Source organism: Netta rufina, assembly GCF_964035555.1.
Source record: "Netta rufina genome assembly, chromosome: Z".
NCBI lineage: Eukaryota > Metazoa > Chordata > Aves > Anseriformes > Anatidae > Netta > Netta rufina.
Window position 1 is genome coordinate 20,756,029 of NC_140126.1, and position 23,050 is coordinate 20,779,078.

General features: G+C 36.1%; 1 protein-coding gene across 1 annotated transcript in view; it reads left to right on the plus strand.

The window, feature by feature from the left end:
* The window catches only part of HOMER1 (homer scaffold protein 1), a gene marked incomplete at both ends in the record, with an annotated part of 63,913 nt that overhangs the window by 4,517 nt on the left and 36,346 nt on the right, over window positions 1-23,050 (plus strand). The window contains 3 exons of the mRNA XM_084305143.1: window positions 3,417-3,548; window positions 8,177-8,269; window positions 15,333-15,475. Coding sequence (XP_084161269.1) covers window positions 3,417-3,548; window positions 8,177-8,269; window positions 15,333-15,475 — 368 coding nt within the window. The remainder of the gene's footprint in view (window positions 1-3,416; window positions 3,549-8,176; window positions 8,270-15,332; window positions 15,476-23,050) is intronic.

Below are 23,050 nucleotides of genomic sequence, written 5' to 3' on the forward strand. Positions count from 1 at the left end.
CTCTGGAAAATAGTAGTCCATAGATTCCATAAGCTATGCATGTAATATTTCTGAGTCAAGTTGGCCTTCAGTGTTATTGCAATAAGTGATCTTTACATTTTAAAGACTTTAAAATAAGCTAAAGTCAGATTAAATTGATAATCTCTCTAATGATAAATTCAGGTTTAAAGTAAGACCTATTAGCCTAGGTCTTCAGTGATGGTTTTGAAGAACTTCAAAGGTGCTTTGTGTTTTAACTATTATTGGCATCATCTTTAGCACAAGATAAAATCATACTTGACTGCCGCCGCTGCTGCTGTTTTTCTTGCAGGTGTTGGGTTTGTTGTCAGTAAAATGAACAGCTTAGTTAAACACATGCCCTATTTTCTCACAGCTAAACTCATTTGAAAGGAAAACATGAAAGCTATTTTGTTATTCCAACCAAATCTAAAGATAACAAAATCAGTTTTCTTCAAAAGCTAAATGTCTGCCTGTCAGACTGACTCTGTTCTGTTTTAAGATATTCTTGTACATTTAGACTAACAACATTCTTAAAAGATTGATGAAATATTTGACATTTGTTATATTGGTGACTGTACAGTGAAATCTCATGGCATAGAGGAGAGCAGTTAAAAACAGTACCTATTTAAGTAGACAAGACAGGTTTGATTATAAATGATAATTTAAAAATTGAGTTTTTTTTAAGCTGAAGGTTTGAGGGAATCAAATCTAGTATTTCCAGAAGTGGCTAACAGCAGCTGTATCTGTAGAATGCTCTAGCATGCACACTTCAGGCATAATTCATTTAGCATGAGAGATTGAGCACAGCAATGCTTTTAATTCAGAAAGAACTGAAAGCCTTGATTTTCTTTTAAATTTGGTGTTTCTAATGAAAGGATTTGTCTTTATATCAGTGGGATCTGAGTGTAATCTTCCCAGTGATAAACTTGCTATCTGCAGACTAATGCTGTCTGCTGGAGTGGAGCATACTTATTTTTCTCTGTTGGAAGACAAAGGGCAGAATAACAGCAACTCCTTCTCAGTGCAATTATTTTTTCTGAAGTATTTCTTCCTACCAAATGGAAGGAGGCAAGTTAGGTAACCCAACCTAGATGCAGACTGCTGTAAGAACTGATATCACATCCTGATCTATGCAGCCTGTTCCTGGATTTTCTTTTATGTAGCCAACCCTGTGGTCAGCTGAAGCAGTGAGCAGCATCAGCTGAAAACTGGTTGGTTCTTCCAAGGTTTTCCATTAGGTTAGTTTGCAGTCACTGTATCAGATTCCAGTCCTCAGGCTTTCAACCTGCCTGTTGCTTGCAGGTTCTTGTGAGTTTACTCACATTGCTCTTCTCTACCACTTCGTCTGATAATCAGCATATATGCTTGGAAGCTCTTTGTAGGCTTTGCTAGCACTTCAGCTGATAATTTTTCAGGGTTGGCCTGTAGAATTCAGACAAAATTTGATGTGGATGGTGGCTGTTCACCTGGGTCCACTTTTCAAGCTTGTCCAGGTCCCTTTGGATTTTATCCCTTCCTCTTGTTGTATGGACTGCAACACTCAGCTTGGTGTTGCCTGAAAACTTGCTGAGGATGTACTTGATCCCACTGTCAGTGTCATTGGTGAAGACAGTAAACAGCACATGTACCAAGACAGATCCCTGAAGGACATGACTTGTCACTGATTTGCACGTGGACATTGAGCTGTTGACCACAATTGTCTGGCTGTGACCATCCAGCCAGTTCCTTATCCACCGAGTAGTGCTGCCTTCAAGCCCTTCTTTCTTCAATTTAAAGAGAAGGATTTCACGGCTGACCATGTCAAAGGCCTTGCAGAAGTCTGGGTAGATGACTTTGGTTGGTCTTCCCTTGTCAACTGCTGCAGTCACTCCATCCCAGAAGGCCGCCACGTTGGTTGGGCACAATTTACCCTTGGTGAAGCTGTGCTGGATGTCTTGGAGCAGCTCCTTGTCCTGCGTGTGCCTGAACGTTGCTTCCAGGAGGCTCTGCTCCATGTTCTTTCCAGGCACAGAGGTGAGGCAGACTAGTCATTAGTACCGCAGCTCTTCCTTCTACCTGTTTTAAATACAGGAGTGATACTTCCCTTTTTCCAGTCTGACTGCCAGGACTTTTCAAATGTGCTGGAGAGAGGCAGTTCCCTTAGGACCTTGCGATACATGTCATCAAACCCCATAGACTTGTACCTAGTCTGCTTCATCAGGTGGTTTCGAACCTGCTTTTTGCTAACATAAAGATTTTTTTCTATATTGTTTTCTGCTCACAGTATATATAATTTTCCATGAAGTTTTAAGGATGTTCTTTATAAAAAATTTCTCTCATGTCATTATTAAAAAGCACATGCTGACCTATGCTTTTATGAAAAGGGATGTTATTTGTTTCACAAATACAGTTGAAACTCTTGATAGTGCCAGATGCATAGAAAGCATACGTCCATTTCACTTTAATATGCATGTCTTTGGCTTTATGACTAGTCTTTCTTATTTACATTGGTTATAATCTGTGGTAACTGTCAGTACTTTAGTTAAATTGAACTCATTGGTGTCATAAGACTATCCAGGCATACTTTCAAGTCAACTGTTCAAATAGTTCCATATAACAGATTTCAAATGTTAGACAAAGTTTATTGTGATGGAAATACTGTTGAAATCGATGGTTAAACTTCAGCTGGCTTTAGTGGAACCAGCATATCATCTAAAAGTTGTATTTTTCTTTACACGAGAATAAATTTTATGCTGGAACATGTGTGTGTCTTCCATCCTGTACATAAGAACAAGAGGAGAAAAATATGAAGTAGTAGCTCTTCTGTAGTTGTATGACCCTGTCATGGTTAGCAATGTTTGTGTGTGTGTGCGGAGAAGAAACAGGTTCTTGCAATACAAAAGCTTAAAAAGAAATCGTGCTTCTTGATTAATTGCATGTTTTCTGGTAAGAGTTGTATTTGCAATAGTGGGGATTACAACAGATGAACTTCAGAGGCCTTACCTTAGGGAACAAGGACACACGCCAGTGAGACAAAACAAAAAAAGAAAACAAAAACTTTGCTAGTTCTTTTCTTCAGATCGCCTTAGCCTATGTGGATGCTTTAATGGGCTCTTTTTAGACTTATTAAATCACTACTTGTAGTTGCAAACAAGTATCCCTCCAGCTTTTGCTCGTCTTTTTCAGAAAGTATGCCAATATGTTTTCATAGTTTTAGCTGTGGTTGAATTAGAAGACCGTTCCCTAGTTGCTAGTTTGTTTCATTCAATGTACACAGAAAATTGACTATAGTGTTGGTAGTTTCAGTTACAAGTAGTCTTCCAAAAAAAAAAAAAAACCAACAACAACAAAAAAAAAAAAAAAAAACAAAAAAAAAACAACTGAAGCAAACAAAAGAAAAACACTTTTTTTAAAAAAAACTTTTACTTTTTTTTCAGGCAATAATAAATAGCACTATCACCCCCAACATGACATTTACTAAAACATCCCAGAAGTTTGGCCAATGGGCAGACAGCAGAGCGAATACAGTCTATGGCTTGGGATTTTCATCTGAGCATCATCTGTCAAAAGTAAGTGTGACCAATGGAAACTATTTGGCCAATCAAACAGCTTAAAAATATTTGTTTCTTTCTGGTTGTATCTTGACTAACTGTTGTTATTTACAAATAATTTACAAAATCTGTATCTGTGCTTATAATGTAAAAGACAAGACGGGTCATGATGGCAATATGTTTTTAACATTTTGATACCTGTGAATTTTCTAACTGATTGAGAAAAGGAGGGAGATTAAAGCTATCACACTGTATGCTCTCTGTGACTTCTAATTATTAGTTAGGTTTCTCAATTTTAAAGTTTTTCTTCTGTTACAGTTTTTCATGACAGAGTTTAAAAGAGTAGACAAAAAAAAAGTAGAGTAGAGAAAAGAGTAGAGTAGTGTTTCTTCTATATTGAGACAGTCCAGAAAAAAAAGTTGTTGATAATCTTCAGATGCATTTTTGTCTTTGAAGCCACATTTGTCTTTTCTGCTATGTAGTGCATCTTGTTGCCAATATTTCAACATCTGTAGGCTTAAGGTAAAGCTAGTGGGAAAACTATTCCATGTAAAATAAAAATACATTTTCTTGTTCGAATACAAATTTCTTGTTGAAATATTTAGTAAAGAAGCTGAGCCCAATATGGCTTTTCTTTATCTGGTCTAGTTATGCAGGAGGGTAGTCAGCTTTAATCCAAGGAAAGCAGTAACCCCCTTTGAGTTTTTCTCAAAGTGGTGGTATAGTTCCTGTGAGTGCTAATTCTACAATACCTCTTGCTATTGATACCTACTTTAGTAGGTAAGTCCATGAACATGTACAACATCATCTTTCTCTAGATAAGGACTTTCCGTTTAAGAACATATAAGAAGAAATAAGAAGAAAGTTTTACCAAAATATACCAAAGATCTGGAAACCCAAATGCAATAAAAAGGAGTGGTAGTACATGTTCAAGTAAGGAATAATGGTTGGCTTGTTTCAAAAACAATAACAACAAAAATCAACCGCGCACACACACACAAAAAAAAAACCAGACCTGCCCGCTTTAGAAAATAGTTGTCACTTTCCAAGGGGTAAGCATGGGCCTGCTAAAAAAAAAAATCATTAAAAAGAGAACCAGTACATCTCCCTTGTTTGGACAACCTGATATGCTTATAGGGTTTCTTCATTTCATAATCAGAGAGCTTTCATTACTATGAAGAACCACAAATCCACAAAATTCTAAGTGATATTAATGTATTAATGCTGTATATATGCATGTGCATTTGTGTATATTATTGCCTCAGTGAACTTAGAAACTTTCTCATTTATTTAAATTGGTGTGTATGTCCTAGAAGCACAAGCTCACCAATTTGGTTATAACTCTTGCTAATATTTCAAAGAATCTAGCCTAATTATTTGAAAAGCTACAGTAGATATTTTGTCAAATAACATGTTTGATTAGCAGTTACTCAGATTGCTATGATTCATGAAGAATACACAAATCTGTTGAGGAAAATAACAAGTCACAGACCTATTTGGAAGATGAATCCTCAGGACATTTTCAGGAAATTGTAGTATACTATATCGGAATTACAAACTATGATTTTGATTGTAGTAGAAGTTGCTGATCATTTCTACTTGATTTAAGAGGTGAGAATTTTCATATTCGTGTTGTAAAATTAATGAAGATGTATTTGAGGAAAACCAAACCGATTTAGATCATAACCTGTTTAATCACAGGAGCTGGTAGCTGTACTGGTTTTGGAATCAGAAAAGCTGAATTAGAAACCATGAATCTGCTATGTAGTTTTAGAGAAATCACATCTATCTTTCCTTCTTGTCTGTCTGCTCGAGTTACCAACTCTCATTTCTATGCAATGACATTGTAGTCATGTTCACCAGAGCACTCTTTCATACGCCTACTACTGTAGGACATGAAATCTAATTAAGGGCTGGAGGTACTACTGAGTGGTAGTAATGGTGCTAACAAACTGTATCAATGGTTTTATTCAGAAACAGGTTGCTTCTAGAAGTAGCCTTAAAATTGATCCTGGAACGTTTTTCTGTATTTGTGTTGAAGTCTCAAAGTGAACAGCCCTGTTACATGTAATTTGTTTTACAGTAGTGTTTCTGGGCCCCAGAGAAATATTAAAAGTTCCAGGGAGCCAACAACCACAAAACACTTAGACTAGTCTGTGAGTGATTTCAGAAGACTAGTGAAACATAATCAGGACTTCTAATAAAATATTTATTATCATATATCAATATTATCAATATATCATTGTCTGCTTAGCTGTGTCTCTCTAAACAAGCAGATCACTTCCAAAGCTCATACTAAAGCTCATATTAAGTATCTGACTTCTGGACTACTTGGTTCATGTACCTTGGTCCTCATAAACTGATTACTAGTGTAGAGTGCAACAATGGTAGGCTCTTTCTGTATGATAGTTGTGACTGAGAATATTTGATGGAAAAGTAAGGCATGGTTACCAATTCCTTACATTCAAATAGAATACAAGAAAATTAATTAAACATTTGTTTATCTTCACTAGACCTTTTCTCAATATGTCAGAACACAAATTCACTTCAAGATTGTTCTGTTAGAAGTCAGGCAGAAGTCAATGGTACTTGAAAGATGATCTCTATCTTGAAGAGTATTCTCTTCAGAGTAGTACAGTAGTACTGCACTTATTACAGTCCCTCTTGCTGGTGTAGTAGGAGCAGAATGTCTCATGATATTCAGTGAAAAAGGAAGCTCATTTCTCAACCAAAATATAAGTAATATAAAAGATAATATATCTAAAATAAACAAAACTTTATATAATTTAATAATCATTTACTATATACAATTATTTAATTAATCACTAAAATTAAATTTTATACAAATGTTTGTATAAAATATAAGTAATAAAATAAAGTACCAAAATATTTTGATAGTCTTGATAGTATTCTTCTGTATGGGAAGAAATACTCCTCAGATTTGCTGTCTCTTATCCCTTTGAACTAGTTGACCTTGTTTATTCTGAGTAATTTAAGAGTACGTTATATGGCAAAAGTGTCATAATGGGTATTCTCCTTCCACAATTTTTCATCTTTTCCTTAGATTATTAATTCTCCAGAGTAGCCTTATTTTCATACCGTAAGATCTTATCTTTGTTAATTAGGGATTGTTTCAAGAGATTGCTATAATACGTCACATGAATGTATCAAGGAATTCTAGTAAATTTATGAAAAATTCCTCTACATTAGCCTTGTTGCCTCTTTCTCAGAATATTTAATGCCTATTTGTTTGTTTGCTGTAGTTGTTTTTTTTTTTTTTTTTTTTTTTTTTACAGTTTCTACCTTCTTCTGTGATACAGAAGATCATATTTACTGCCTAGTGTTTCTTCAGTCCTGTGTTCTAGACATCAGTGGTGTCATGTATTCTACTTACCAGTCCTCTGTTCCTCAAATCTATTTAAATAATAGGCTACCTGTGAGATTTTGAGGTCTATCTCTGAGTCCTAAATGAGTATCGTATAGATCTGGGGATCTGTTGCCAGTTCTATCATCTATTCTAAGACCTCTTTTGATGCTGGATTAGTTTTTCAGCGTGGCATTTGTCTCCTTCTGTATTCAGGAAGTGTATACTTTTAAATAACCTGCCAGCTGAAATATAGGATTCAGGAGGAGAAAACTGATACTTCCTCAAGTACTAATAGCACACCAGGAGTTTAAAGACAATAAGATTTTTTGTTTCTTGGATAACAAGTGAAATTCTGACTGAAAATAGTTGAGAAGATTATGTCACACAAAAATAGCCTTCATCTTTCTAAATACATGCAGTGCAAAACAGCTCCTTTGTATGCTGTTGCTGGAGAAGTTTAAAAGCTATTGATGAAGGTCTCCAGTGTTTCTGCAAAATAATTTCAGTCTTTAGTTGATTGTAGTAAGATCATATTCTGTACAAAAGTGGTAGCAAGTGAAAATGAGCGCTTGGCTGCTACAGCAATTGGTGTAATGTAAAGCTGAGACCAATGGAGCCAAAGTTTTTTCTGGCCAGAGAATCTAGGCTAAAATCGATTTAACTCTGGAACTTAAGTCTGCACGTATTTCTAAACTGTTGCTTTACAAGTACATGTAGCAGAGAAATCAAGCTTCACATGACAGTTACTACAAGAAATGGACCTGACTAAGTATTCCCACTGCTGATTTCTTAGTTTGCTATTGGAATTATGAATGTTGAAATTTGGGGAAAAATTAGTGTTTTATCAGTTAGGAAAGAATGGAGCTTTTTGAAGTGAGTAGTGACCACAGTAGGCTTCAGAACCCAATCATTCATTGTGAGGAAGAGAGTAAAATCTTAATCTGAAAGCCAATGTGTAAGTCAGTTTTACCGCTATTACTAGCCATACCTGAGGGTCTTTTTCTTTTTCTTTTTAACACTGTCAGCAACAGATGAAACTTTGTTAAATCTCAATTTTCGTGCCATTTAAATGGAGTATGTTATGTCTGAAAGGTACTGGAAGGTATGTCACTGTGTAACTTGCTCAGATAAGTATCTAATAAGGAGAAAAATTAACAAGTTCCACTGACAGAATTTTATGTTGTAAAATGTTAAGTACAGCATTCTGTTCTGCATGTAAAGTAACTACTTCACGCCTACAATCTCTCTCTCTCTCCCTTTTAAACTTATGTACCTTCAGTTTGCGGAAAAATTTCAGGAATTCAAAGAAGCTGCACGGCTGGCAAAAGAAAAATCCCAAGAAAAGATGGAGCTAACAAGTACACCTTCCCAAGTGAGTCTTACTGCTTGATTCAAGCCTAGTACTTTAAAGTCTATGCTATTTAACTGTTCTTAACTGTTTTAAGAATTTGTATTGTATCTTACACACACATGTACTAAAAAATGAACAAGGTATTGCCCAGTTACCCTGAATCCTCTCAATTGCTCCCTGCAAAGTCCAGTAGGCTGTGTGTGGGTAAGAGGTGGGGAGGGGACACAGCCAGGATAACTGACCTGAAATTACCAAAGGGATGTCCCATACCATGTTAAGGGTGGATTATTTATTTGCTTATTTAGGGAGAAAAATAGGCCTCATGTTTTTTCGTATTCCTTTGAGGTTTCCCTAGAAAAGAATAAAGATAGTAAGCAGTTACGTAAGTAAATCTATAGTGAAGACCTCTTGTGTCTTTTCCTATTATATCTGTAAAACTTAAGTTGATACATTGTAAAGAACTTAATATAAGAATCATAAAAACAAAAATCAAAGCCAAACCAGCAAACTATTTTTGCTTATTTCCTACTGTGTAGTACCCATTTGTGAAATGTGTTAAAGGGAGATGACAGTCACATGCGACTTTTTATTACATTTAGCCATGTTGTAAAACAAGAGTCCAAAAAAGACATCTTAAAACATACAAACTGGTCTAATATAGGCCCAACAGGAAGATAACTTAATATAATGTAGTCATACTGACATTAGTCATGTATAAAATTAATTTACTTGAAAATGGATGCTTTGAATTTGCTTTGAAAAAAAGGAATTGCATGAGGAATTTATGGCTCTCTCTTCCAGCGTTTCTGGCTCTGTGTGTAGCCATGTTTTATTTTAAGTGATAGTAAAGACAAAGGTAATTCCTGCTTTTGGAGAATGAAGCAGCTTTAAAACTTCAGGAGGGACTCCTGAGTTGAGTAGGATTAATGTAGATGAGTCTTTTTTTTTCTTTTCTGGGGAGTGCATCTTTGTTCATTGAATCAGTGCATCTCTTGGGTGCTTTGCACTACATTATGCTTTGATGGAAAAAGGATGGCAGGCAGTTTACAAAGATGCTGTAGAAATAGGCTTATTGCCACCAGAAAGCTACATCTGGTGCTCTTCCAAGAGAAGTCAGTGGAACAACCACAAGCATATACACAATGAACCAACTTCATGTTGTTTTCCCTGGTAGGCATTTTGCCCAGTTGGCTATAAGTATTAAAAGGAAGCTGATAGCTGTACCGTAACAGGAGAAAAAAAAATCAGTCTTTTTTTTTAAATTCAGCCTTTTTTTTTTTTAGTCAGGTTTTCTTGACTGTCCCTAAATTTATGGCAAATTCCATGAATAACCACGTAGACAATAGATATGGATATTTTGTTGCTATAACCTAGTATACACTCAGTTTTACAGCCAGTCGAGTACTTCAGCCAGGCTTCTAGTTACTCAGTGTTACAGGCAAAGCAATTACTGTGCTTCTATTTTGACATGTTGATTAATAGTCTGGACTCCAAAGTTAAATCTGACATTGTCAAATGGAGTGACTTACTTGGCTTGGACATAATTTTGAATTACTCAGAGAAAACATCCTGCTTTCATCTGGCTGTTGCCTATGGTTAAAGCTTTCTCTTATTCTGCATGAGCTATTAATATTGTTCATTTTCCTGTATAGAATTCCCTGTATACTTGGAGCCCAACATTTTATGCTGTAGGCAGCTATAGAAGCGTTACCTTGAGCAATTCGATAATGCATGTTGAGAGCTGCAATTTAATTACTGCACACTTAGGAATAATTTCATATTCAGGCCTTACTTTTCATTTCTTGGCTTTTAGCTGTGTTGATAAGTTAGTGTATTATTTCAAAAGATACAGTTAGTGCAAGTGCTGACACATCAGCATAATAACCGTCACATACTTAATGCTTCTCATTAGTTTCCCAGAGAGAAGGGAGCTGAATCAGGAACTTTGGAGTTTAGAGCAGATGAGAAGTGATGGCTTCACAGCATACTGTAACATTTCCATAGTGCTGGGGCTCCTTCAAAGACATTAATGACTTGGTGTTGAAGATGGGTGGTGGTTGGTAGTGGGGAAGGGAGCTGGGACCCTAGAGGCACTTGGAGTACTTTCTGTCACTTTGATTGTCTACCAAAAATGATAGCAAAATACGTAATTCCAGTGTTGCATTTCTCAGTCATTTTACAGCTCTCTTTCCCCTTGCTCTCTGGGGACAGTGACAGGACCCAAGGGAATGGCATGGAGCTGGGATGGGAGGGTCAGGCTGGAGGTTATGGAAAGGTTCTGCACCCAGGGCACTGGGACAGGCTCCCCAGGGCCATTATCCCACTGCTCAACTTAAATTTTGCATTCCTATTTTTTCTTTAATACTGCTTGTTCTCCTCCTATTGACCTGCAGCTTTTGCTTTAATTTCCCAGAATAGCAGGTGATGTATAAACTCACCATTGAACTTGACTCTAAAAAGAACTTTACTTGTCCAGAGAAGGACAGTGGTCTTAACCAACAAATTACAAAAGAGATGCTGCTTTGTTATGTGTAAGTCCCACTGAGTGCACTGCTTTCTTCAAATAAAGAGAAAAGCATTATTGCTGTGTCAAAGAACTTGCACTTTCTACCCACCTCTATTAGGATATATATAATAATACAGATGGGCTGTCTGGAGACTTCAGTCCGAGGTGTACTTGAAATAAGTTGTCTATTTTGGTACTTCTAAGATCACCTGTGCACAGAGGTACCCCATCTGTTGTCCTTTTATCTCAGGTTTATATAATAGGGTTTTGCAAGGGTCTTACCTCGTTTATATAAAAATAAAATACTGTCCCTCCCTGCTCTGACACTTCTTCATTTCCAGACTCATCCTTCAATAAGAGAATTATTTTTTTCATGATATAAAACCCATGACAAGCCACCTATGGCCCATTTTCAGTTGCAGGTTTTCCTGTATACTGAAAGAACAACACTTTGTTCTGCAGTTCACCAAGCTGCATGAAGCAGTAGCCTGAAAACCTTTTTTATTTCTACTTTTTTTTTTTGAAACTAAATTTAATTAGGTTCAAGTACAGAACCAAATGGTGTGGGTTGGGGTGCCTTACCCCAATAGTCTTAAAACCAACTGGAGTCTGAACATCTGTATTTTCTTCTTTAAGCCACAGTCTGTCCTCAGATATTTCTTGGGACCATTGTCATTTTAATAATATATCTGAAATCGCGTGGTGAGTAACTTATTCAAAACAGTTCAACTCTTCCTTAAGTAATTCTGAGCCCCTCCCATGCGCACTATTAGGAATAGTTAAGTTTTAGTGTTAGATTTTTTTTTACAGTGCAAGGAATTGGATGATTTGGGCAAAATGGCTGCAGTTCTATTGCTTGTTGGCTTCTTTGTGCAAGCTTGCAAAGCTTTTGTTTGCTTACAAAACTTGTGAAAAAATGACTGTGGGATGTTTGATTTTCTATACTAGAAATATTATAGTGTCATATTATAGTGTCTGACTTGGTAGCTGACAGCTGTGTGCTGTTGCCAATCAGTACTGAACAGAGGAGCTCTTTGAAGAATGGCAACTCCAGGGTAATGGATGGAATGCTTAATAACAAAAAAAAGTGAATAATAATAATAAAAAAAATTGATTTAGCTTGTTCTTAATTTTAGAACAACATCCTCCTTTTCTACTGTTCTGTATTTTTTCACCATTGAAAGTTGGCCTGATTGGTGCTGTGAAGTCTGCTTGTTTTACTGTAGAGACTATTCTATGGCTGCATGTACTTTGTTTACAGGATTCTGAAATTTTAGACATCTTTTGATGCATTGCCCTATGTTATGCATAGTTTGAATACCACAGGCACTGTCACTTATATATTTCTTGGCATCACCAGCATCCTGCCTCTCATTAGTAGGGCCAGGGCTCCTTTATACCGTGCAGATCTATGACAAACTCTAGAATAACAAAATACTCCCGAGTATAATTTTCACTAACTCATGTGTAAATCCAGGACTGGTGAGTGACTTGAAGTTCAATATCCTCCAAAAACCTATATATGATGTGATAGTGGCCTTATACACAGGAGAGCTGGTAATCCTTTCTTCTCAAATGTATGAAATACCTATTCGTAGTGCTCTTGAGAGGAAAATAGCAGACCTTAAAGTATATATATTTTTTTTCAGAAATACATTCCATTTTCAATTTAAGCACTGTTTTCTCCATACAGGATCTATGCAGTGAATGTTATAACTAAGTTATCCTGCTCTTTCGACAGGAATAGAGGCGTGAACATCTTTTTAAGCTAACCATAGTTTCTTGCCCAGCTCTGCAAAACCATCTGATTTGGATGTGTGAAATTATAATGCAGAGTAAAAACTTTGGTACTTAATCTCACAAAAAAGATTCTATAATTCTTTTATTCTCTCTAAGTAATATAAAATGCAAATACGTTATTTGTAAACTTTTTTTTTCCAGTGTAAGTGATGCTTTTTCTGTTGCATTTGGTACTTTATTCATAGACAGCTTCATTACAGTTGGCTGCAAATAAATGTGGCAGGGATAGTTGTGAGTGTATGAGAGCACTGACTGACCTACATTAGCAGAAGAAATATGTACTAGGTTATGATGCTTCTCTGCTACATACATATCAGCCCCTCATGAATTTGTAGGCAGTGAAACTTTAGGTATCACATAGACTGCAGTGTTTCTCTGTGTGAATTTTTGTCACTTGAATTTCATTCAAATTATAAGTCTATGAAAGTGCTTTACTGAAGAATAAGTCTAGGTAGAACCTGCACATTTTTCTTCTAGTGAAATAGTTTTCATGCTTTTATAAATAAAACATGTTAATAAATAATCTTTGGCTTTATTTGTGCAATAATGACGTTGCAGGAATTTCAGCTTAAAGATAAAAACAAACTAGTCTTTATGCGATGTAGTATGTATTTTTCAGAACATGTAGTACCGCTGGAGAAGAGGAGGTAGTAACAGAGATTTTGGGGCCCATAATGCCTTTCATTTAATGTTAGTGGAAACTGTTTCCCACATCAGAGGATAATAATAGACAAAAATGCCTAATTTGTATAACACAATGTATATACCTGAATATCTTGCCAGCTATGCTTTTTCACACTTAATTTCAATTCAGTTTCAGTTCATTAAAAGCATCCTGTAAAAATCAAGATTTATTTTTTTACTTTTATATTATTGTGAAAAAAAAATAAAAAACAATTTCTCTGAAAGTAGGAAACTATTTATGTTCACATAATAAACAATTAGCATTTATTGTATAAATTAATTTGTGTAACAAATTAGGATCATTATTTTCTGCTTTATAACCCACAGGAATTTAATAAAAAGGTGCAGAATGGAGACAGTTGTGCACATGTGGTGTTGCTTGATAAACACTAAATACAATAGAACTTCAAGTTAGTATTAAAAATGTTATAGTACAACTCTATCACCCACTAGCTTGTGTTGTAGAGTAAGACACTTGTCAGAATGTGAGATATGTCTCATTATGTGAGAAGTCAGAATAAAAGCACAATTTTGATAATTGTTGTGCTGCAACTGCTTAATGTAATTCAAAGTACGATGAAAACTTCGATCTACTGTATTGTTGGCTAAGTAACACCCAGTGCTTTGTGGAAGGTGACGTTGACAGCAAGAACTTAAATTCATCAAAAGATCTGCATTTTTCCATCTGGTTAAATCTCCAAGTCCTGTGCCACCTTTCCTATAGATGGAGGATCAGATTCATTACTGGCTTTCAAAAAGCCTAATCTGTGTAAAGTAGTTGAAGGCTACAAGTGGAGGCTCAAAATTAGAGCTTGATCTCTTAAGACAGTGAGCATCTCTAGGTACTTAGCAGTTCCTTCTGTGACTGCTGTTCTTCAGCTTGCTATGCAGAAAGGAAAATTCGAAGAGCTGGAAAGAGAAGCAGTTAGCCTTTCAGAGACTGTGCTTGTGGTTCAGTTTAATTATATTAAATAGCAGTGTTATCAGTTACCCATGCAGATGTTTAGATGTTTTGTGGCCATAGAGATGCTTAGTTTTTGGAAAGCTTGTTATTCAGCCATCCTCTACTGTTCAGACACCCCTCCATGACATCCACTGAACTCTGTTCATGAGTCTTCTTCCTTGGAGTTAGATGATTGATTACTAAAAGCTTAGCAAAGTATTTTAAAATCAAGATGAGCTACTTAGCTTATGACTCTATTATCTCCTTTGAAAGACATTATTTGAAAAAGAATATATTAGGAAAGAAAATGCTAAAATTAAACAACATACAGGGATTGGATGTGGGCTACATGGTGTACATTGTTTTTTAAAAAAACATACTTTTTGGCGACTAGAAAACAGCAAATAGTATTTGTTGGCCAAAATACAAATGTACATGCTAGCATGGTAAAGGCTGATTGAAAGTGCACCAGTGCCTTCTGATAGGAGGTAGCCATTGATATTTATTTTTTTTTCAGGTATCCAGTTATGTAGCAGTAGTGGAAGCTGTCTGGTTGTACATGTAGTTGGAGTATTATCCTTCCCAGATAGTACCACGAACAGCAAGAGTGAGGGTCAGGCTAAGGTGACTGTGGAAGTTTTGCAGGGACTTTGCTGGCCAAGTGTTCTTTAAACGTGAGGCTGAAGTGTGAGGCTGACTGTACTGACAAGGGCCCTCCCACTGTTCACTTTGGTTAATACTGAATGTGAAGGTTGGATGTTGAAACACATATCAGAATTTGTTTTTGTGTTAGAATATAGAGTGAGAGATAAGAATGCTGGGCGTAAGCAGTCATCAGTTTGTGATTGAATGTAGTATCAGGCAAGAGTGAGAGAAGTCTGTAGTAAGCAGGATGATGGAGGCTTACAAAGAAAATCATGTGCCAGCTGTGTTTTGCACAAGATGGTGTGAACTGATGGTAATACGCTTCTAAATTAAAATCACATGATGAAAAATAGCTATGGGAGACGTAGGAAATCTGTGAGCCTCATATCAATATTGCCTAAAATTAATATCTTATTTGAGAAATATTATTAGTGCTTATAAGGACATTGCCTTCCTGAGGAGGTCAGTTTGTAATTCTAATTTATTATTTGTTTGTTTTACTTAAGGAATCAGCTGGAGGGGATATTCAGTCTCCTTTAACACCAGAAAGTATCAATGGGACAGATGACGAGAGAGCGACGCCGGAGGTGACACAGAATTCAGAACCAAGGGCTGAACCAACCCAGAACGCATTGCCATTTACCCATAGGTACAGATTCCGTTCCCACATCCTAATCAAGTGATACCTGTCTCCTTCCTCGTTAAAGGGACCTTCTCCCATGTTGTGGCTTCCACCTGGCACAGTTAAGAATTAAGTTACCTGATTTTTAATAAAATATAAAATACAGGACTGGCTTTCAGATTTGCAATATACTCTTTTTTTCACAAACCAAAACCACGTATGAGGAAATCTCTTGGAATGAGACTGGGGAGGCATTATTTTATAATTTTATCAGCTGAGTGCAATCATTTGAACACTCATTAGTGCAGATGTCCCTTTAACAGGAAGCATTATTTCAATGTTTGAGATCTTAAAGTTAACCACTTTATAGAATATTCCAATTAAATTTATTTTTTCTGCACATTTTCTTTAAATGACTGATAGTATTGGATCAGCCTTTCAGTGACAAGTTGTTGGAAGAAAAGGGACTCTTACAATGCTTCTGGATTATACAATTTAAAGCAATCTTTAATTGAACAGTTCTGACAGTTGAAAACATTTTTCAACTTGTATTGAGAACAGAAGAGATGTGTAGTCCTGCTCCAGACTGAATTATTCATTGCACTAGGAAGCAACCTGATCTAGTGAGAGGTGACCCTGCCCATGGCAGGGGGTTGGAACTGGGTGACCGTAAGTCCCATCCAACCCAAACCATTCTGTGATTCTATGAATGCTGTACATCATTGTTCTTTAAAAAAGGACTTTTTATTTAAACAATGAGTTAAGATGGATGTATCTTGCTTGTTAAGTTATCATTAAGTGGGATACACTTAATAAAACACATTATGGACTGAGACCATGTAGAGTACTATAAATATTTGATGAACTTAGAGCAAAACTAAGTATTCTACATTTGTTTATGTTTAAATAACACGGTCTTATTGCAGCTTAAGTTGAGTTTAAGATCAATATCTGGGGAACTCTAGCACCTCAGATATATAATGCAAATAATTTGAAATGAGTAAAGATGGTATTGTTGAAGAGTTCTCATTTTATGTAAGAGAATAATGCTATTAAAGGTATCTGGAAAAAATAATCTACATTTTCAAATGAGGAAAAGTAGTATAATTTTGCACTAATTTTTTAGCAGAATGATTCTGTTTATTTTTATACTTCAGCTATTACCAGTGCATCTATCATATATTTTAGAAGAAATGGTGCTTTGTAAGAGTACTATGTGCATGTTGAAAGAGTATTACAAATGTTGCACATTTGTCAGTGTTCTGTAAAGAATCCGTTTAAACTTGTTACTTCTGCGTTGGAATTCTCAATATTTTTGTGAAAAGTAGTTGTGTTAAAGTCTACACACTAGAAATGTTTCTATGTTGTAGCTGCAGGATCTTCCCTCTCTTTTTGTATGTGTTCTCTGGTATGCTAATGTAGTGACTACTTTGCTCTGCATTGAGCCTGACCGAAGATATTTTTGAAACTGTCCAGTTGTAAGATGGGGTAGAATAGAGGTTATAAAATGTACATTCTTTGCATTTTTCTTTCATGTATGCAGTGTGAATGCCTTTTTTTAATTTATTGCCCTGTCATATACCACTAGCTAGAATAATTTTTATAAACAAAAATTTGTGTAGGCCACTGAAAAGCCCAACTGAGGCTTTTTATATACTGCTACTTAACTGAAAAGAAAATGCTTTTAAGTGCTTTCTCACAATTTTTTTTTCATATAGAAGGCAAAGAAGCCTCTTATGTGTGTGTGAGTGTCAAGGAACACTATCTCAACCAGAGGGAAGCTACCATTTAAAATCCTATATATTTCAGAAGTCTCCAGGTACTTCCCAGGCACCATAATGTTTTACAAGTTGATGTCTGAACTCTGTTTGGGAATGAGCTGCCTCAATTGGATTTAATTGTTAGCTATAATGAAACTCTAATGAAGGCTCTCTAAAATGGCACTATATAACACATGCATGAAAGAGATGGAAGGTGGGGCCTCCAGGATTGTGTTAGCTGTGTCTAAGTGGGCATGTTTTTGAGAAGACATGATAATATTAAGTGGGCAACTAAGTAGAGATACTTGTGTTGGCTGGAAGAGTGCTCTCTGCAGGCAGTCTGCCTGTCCTTGATTTAAAAAGAAAAAAGGTAAACTAACTTTTACACTCTGATCATTTGCAACTCTTTGGGCTTTCCATGTGTCAGTGGTATGGAAAGGGATTGTAGCCCTCATGGTTTCCTGCCTTTTGCTGAAGCTGTGCGTTGGTGGCGCTCCACGTTTGACAGAGAAGTGCTGCCACGCTGAACCCTTTCCCTCTGCACCCTGTTGACTCCTGCTGATCAGTGAGCCTCCTTCAACCTGTGTTTCAGCAAAAGGAAAGTTTAGGTAGTGCTTCTGGGTGAGGAGGATAGTACTGGAAGGTGTGTGTCTAGTCTTGCGTGCAGCAACGCTTTGTACATACTTACTTTTATTTCAGGAACTGATCAGATGCTAAATGCTTTTCAGAAGAAAAGGTTGTACAGTAATCCCTCCAATGAGTTCAGCTGTAGGGGATGTGAGAATTACTGATGCTGGCTGTGCTTCACTTCTCCCATGAATAGGAAAGCTATATTCTACTATGGCATGGCAGTACCTGCTCATCCAGTGAATGTCCTCAGCATAGGCTGGAGCATAGGAAAGGCACGCGTGGAGCCACTTGGCAGGAGCCTGGGCAGCCACAGGGCAAAAGTTTGAGTTTTGTGGGCAGGACAAGGTGCTGTGGCACCACACTGTTGAGGTGGGAACCACATTGCTGCTGAGAGGGTCAGTGAGCACAGCTGAGTGCAGGCGTCTTGGCAGTAGAGGATGGAAGTAAAAGGTTGACAGAGATTGTTTATCAAAACAGTGATCTGGGGAAGGAGTTTATATGTTTTTGTGTGAACTGGAAGGGCCTGATAGGAGCTGACAAGGTCAGAAACCAGAAGTGTGGAGTTCATGCGTTAGTCTACATCTTGTCATTTTTAATCTGCATACTTGAAAAATGTTCAATTTCATTTTGTTATAACACATCCTCTCTGGACAGATACGGCGTCTTCTGCAAGCATTCTTCTCTGCACTTCGTATGTTCTGGTGTAGGTAGTTGAGCTTGTCTTGTTTCTGCAGCATAAATGTAGACTACTTCGGTATTTATAGTTATTTTTTGACCATTTATACCCAAAAGCTGAATAAAAGCATTATGCAAGTCACCAGAGTTTTGTTATTAGAACTTCAGTTTCCAATTATTTCAGTAAATAATTGCTAGTATTGAAATGAACTTTGACTAGTATATGTCCACAATTCTATTCATATCCCATGAGCATAACATAGCAAAAGTCAGTCTAGTTGCTTCAATTTATCCATAACTGGGAAGTCCTAAAGCTCTTCACAAGCAGTGTGATTCTAGTCAGATGCGCGAGAGAGAAGGATATTAATCAGTCATCAGCCTTGCACAGAAAGATAAACTCTTGCAATTAAACCTCTTTTAAACCTTTTTTTTTTTTAACTAAATATGGTTAATGTTGAATTATGAAGTAATTGGGAACTTATTTTGATGTATAGCCTGAGCACTGCTGTCATTACTAAATGTTGCCAGAATAAATGAAAATAAGAAGCATAAACTTGACATTAGAATTTTAATAATCTTGACTGAGACGCTGATCAGTCCTTTTCTGAACTGTGATTAGTCCAGGAATGCTTTTTTGTAACAAATGCTTGTTAATCAAATCTAATATTTAAAATATGACTGAAAAAGGTATAGATTTCCTTTCTTAACTAAATTGTGGTCTGCTTAGATATTGTTATTTTTTATTTCTTCCTTTTTTCCCCCCAATATTTTGCATATTATTTAGTGATAATTTTTTTTTTTTTTTTTAACTGAAAAATAGGTTGGTCATGAAATGGAGTTTGGAGAGAAAAAAGATGCTAAAAAAACTTGTAACCACTTACGATGTGCCTGCACCTTGCTTTTAAATAAAAGTTTTAATCATGCTGGTGCATAGTACAGAATGCCTAGTCATCTGAATGAGCCTAAAGGAATACTATTCTAAGCTTATTCAGCCTTAGAATATAAGTCAAATACAAAAACTGAATAGTATGTAAATCTCCAACTGCTGCTTGGGATGTTTTGGTACCTGCTTGGTGAAATTTACTTAGTGAAGTTGCTTTTTCTCCCCTTTGAAAAGAATACATTTGTTTGTAACAAGTTTTATTCCATTCTTGGCGCTTTAGAAAGCTGTGGGATAAAACATACTTTCAGAAAAAAACTTACTATAAGAGGATTCTTCTGGGATGAATCTTGAACGTCTTCAATTTTCTGTCAAGCATGACTTGAACCTGTTACGTCATTTTTTCATGTAATAAGCTGTTCCATCTAAACTTAAAGAAACTTGGATTTTCTATAACAGTGTTTCGATTAGACAATATACATGTGTTTGTTGCTTGTTCGTTAAAATTCCTATTTTTGTATTCAAACAAGTTTTTAATATGAAATTTTGACTCATTGCCTTAGTGAAAATGGACTTATTTCAAATGATGTTTATATCTTAGATATGTTATTGTCTAGATAGCTTACTATTTAATAATGCTGCATGTAAATCCAATGCTGTAACAACAACAAAAAAGATAAGATCCTCCTAAGATCTTGCTGCTAGCTCATGTTCCTTAACTGAGTTTTCATTAAAAGTTGTATGCAGAAATCTGTTCAGTAGACTTTTCACTTTGCGTATCATAACCATGCACTTCTATAAGCTTAAAATATTTTAGTTACCTTACAGTAAAAGTACTTTGTGGATCATGTTGAATTAAGTTGGCTTTGAAGACAAGTTTTGAGGTAATAAGTTTTTGTGCTGTTTTTCTTTGGTTTCAATTTATAGTCAAATCCTAATGCTTGGATGTTCCTTAGTGTTATATGTAGCTTTTTTACCAAATGGGGTGGGAGCATGCATAACTTTTTAAACTCTTGATTTTCAACGCTGTCTAAGCTGATTGTAGCATTAATTCATGTTGTGAGGAACCTCAGGAGGTGTTTAGTGCCAGCTCCTGCTCAAATATGTCAGCCATGAGATCAGACCAGGCTGCTCTAGGTCTTACCTAGTTGGTTTGAAAACTTCCAGGAATGGAAATGGCTAAAGCTAGACTTTTTTGAAAAGGTTTATCTATAACATAAAAGGCAGTAACTGTTTCCAGACTGCATGGTGCTATAATGAACTGTGGCATCTTAGAGCACATCAGAGGAACACTGGTAAATTCAATTACTCTGTTGAGAAAAGGTGATTATTTCTTCAGGCACATTTAGAGAAGAAACTCAAACAACATTTTGTTTGATGTTGTGAAGGCCTTAGTTGTGGTGTTCTTCTTCCTCTTGTGCTCTACCAGCAAGACCCTGGTGGTCTCAGGAAGAAGCACATGGAGAAGGATTGTTCTTCGTTTCCTTGCTGACCCAACTCCCACTGCTTCCCTCACTCCTACACTTATGCCTAGGTGACTGGGATTTAGTTCAAGTCAGACAACTTTGCAATAAAAGTTCTTGCTAGGAAATTATTGGTTTGAAGTGAAGATCTTGTGTTTGTGTAAATTATTTTTTCTCTGACTTCCCTGATTGTAACAATTACTGAAAGCGCTATAGGAAATCTGGAATATGTACTAAACCTTTACATATTTTCAATCCAGTAGTGTGTCAAGCACAGTATAGTACAGCTCATACTGTAACATTTCCATAAGATGTCTCTAGGTATGGAAGGAGAGGTGGAGAGGACTTGTATATACTACTAGAAGAATGGCCATGGTACATGTGTTGCTTACAAATACTTTCAAATAAAGCAGCTGATAATATACATTATAATGTTTGCAGGAATGAATGACAGCCAAAACTAAAAATAGCCCAACACTTTAAAAAAAAAAAAAAAAAAAGTAATTTCACTGTCTCCCTTGAGCTCCTAAGCAAGTTCTAGTTTGGAGCATGTGAATTATCCACTTCCTGTCATTTATTTAATGAATGCTCCAAGGGGTGATTCAGAAGATGAGAGCTGGGTGTTTGAAAAACAATGATGTAAATACCATCCTCAGGGACCAGTGAGCACTCTAACTTATCTGGCAAGTACATTCTTAGAAGAGGAATACAATCCTTATGTAATTTAAATTAAAAAAAAAAAAAAGCATACAACTTGGAACATGTAATTTTTTCCCCTTTCAATCATATGCATAAAAATTAAAAAGGAAAAAAAGAAGGCCTGGTAAAAATGAAAGACCTAAATTGCTTAAGGAATAAACTTTCATTTTTTAAAAGAACATATCCATTCTGTTTTACCAATACAAAATATGGATGGTATTAAAAGATTCTGTTAACATTTCACCAACTATAAACATTGCTGCTATGATTATCACATACAGCACCAAATCAGTGTTCTTTAAGACACCATCATGAATTTTGTTATGTATTCTTGAAATGTATTCCTGAAAATACCTACTCCCTTTAGGAGTCTACTGTTACTACATAGTGGCTTTTTTGCTATATTTAGGCACTGATGGTGGAGCTATTCTCTTTATTGTATATATTCCTAGTAATTTAGTTTCACAATGAACTTTTGTATGTTCTGGTACTGGGTGTGTATTCTTGTTTAAACTTGTGAGGTTTCTTTTATAGGATTATTTGTACATCTAGTATTTAGAATATCTGTGGTTTTCTGAGTTTTAAGCTCAAACATGTCATCTTTTCAAGAAGAATTCCAACTGCAATTGTAGGTGATCTTGTGTAGACAGTTCGTACCTCATGTTTTCTTCACTCATACTTCCATTATTCAGTGTGTTTTGGCATTACTGACAGGTCCTCATAAGAAATCGTTCTACCAGTAACTAGGGCTAAACTCCAAACTGAACTTTCCCAGGACACCATGAGTAAGTCTAAGAGGTTGTCTTTAATACACCAGAGATGTCTGGATAACTTTCGTTGAAATTAGGTCAGCACTTCTAACTATAGCAAATACTTCTTCTACCAGTGGCTTTTGAAACTGTTTTCAACATTTTAGCATTAAAAAGCAGACACCAAAGAAATGCTGCAGCTCTCAAATCACTCTTCTCCAGTGGGGAGAAAAAAAAAGTGAAAAATGATGAGAGGAAATGGACACTTTGAGGAATTGCTATTTTTTTTATAAATCATCTGTGGAAAGACTTAATACTTTGAATGTACAAATGGCACGCCTTGTTTGGGTTGGAAACCACAGTACATACCTACAGCTATTTTTCAGACACCCATTTAAAAAATGTGTTTACGTGAACAGAAAGCCATTAACACCTGAAGTTACCAGGAAAAAAAAACACACATTTCTATCAATCCCTGAGGTCTCAAGTGCATTTTCTAACAGTCATGACCCTTGAAAAGAGAAGCCTTTATGAAAAGCAAAGGCAGAGGGGATGTTTTGCAGGGCAAATATGACCACACTTTTAATAGTGCCTGATTACTCAGACTTCACTGTCTCATCCTGATTGGTGAGGGAAATAGGTGTGTGGAACTATACCTTCATTTTAGGGTCAACTTTTGATCAGGAAGTTGGGGGCTTTCTTTAGAGTCTGGAATTTGACTATTTGTAAACAAGACTTTCCTATGG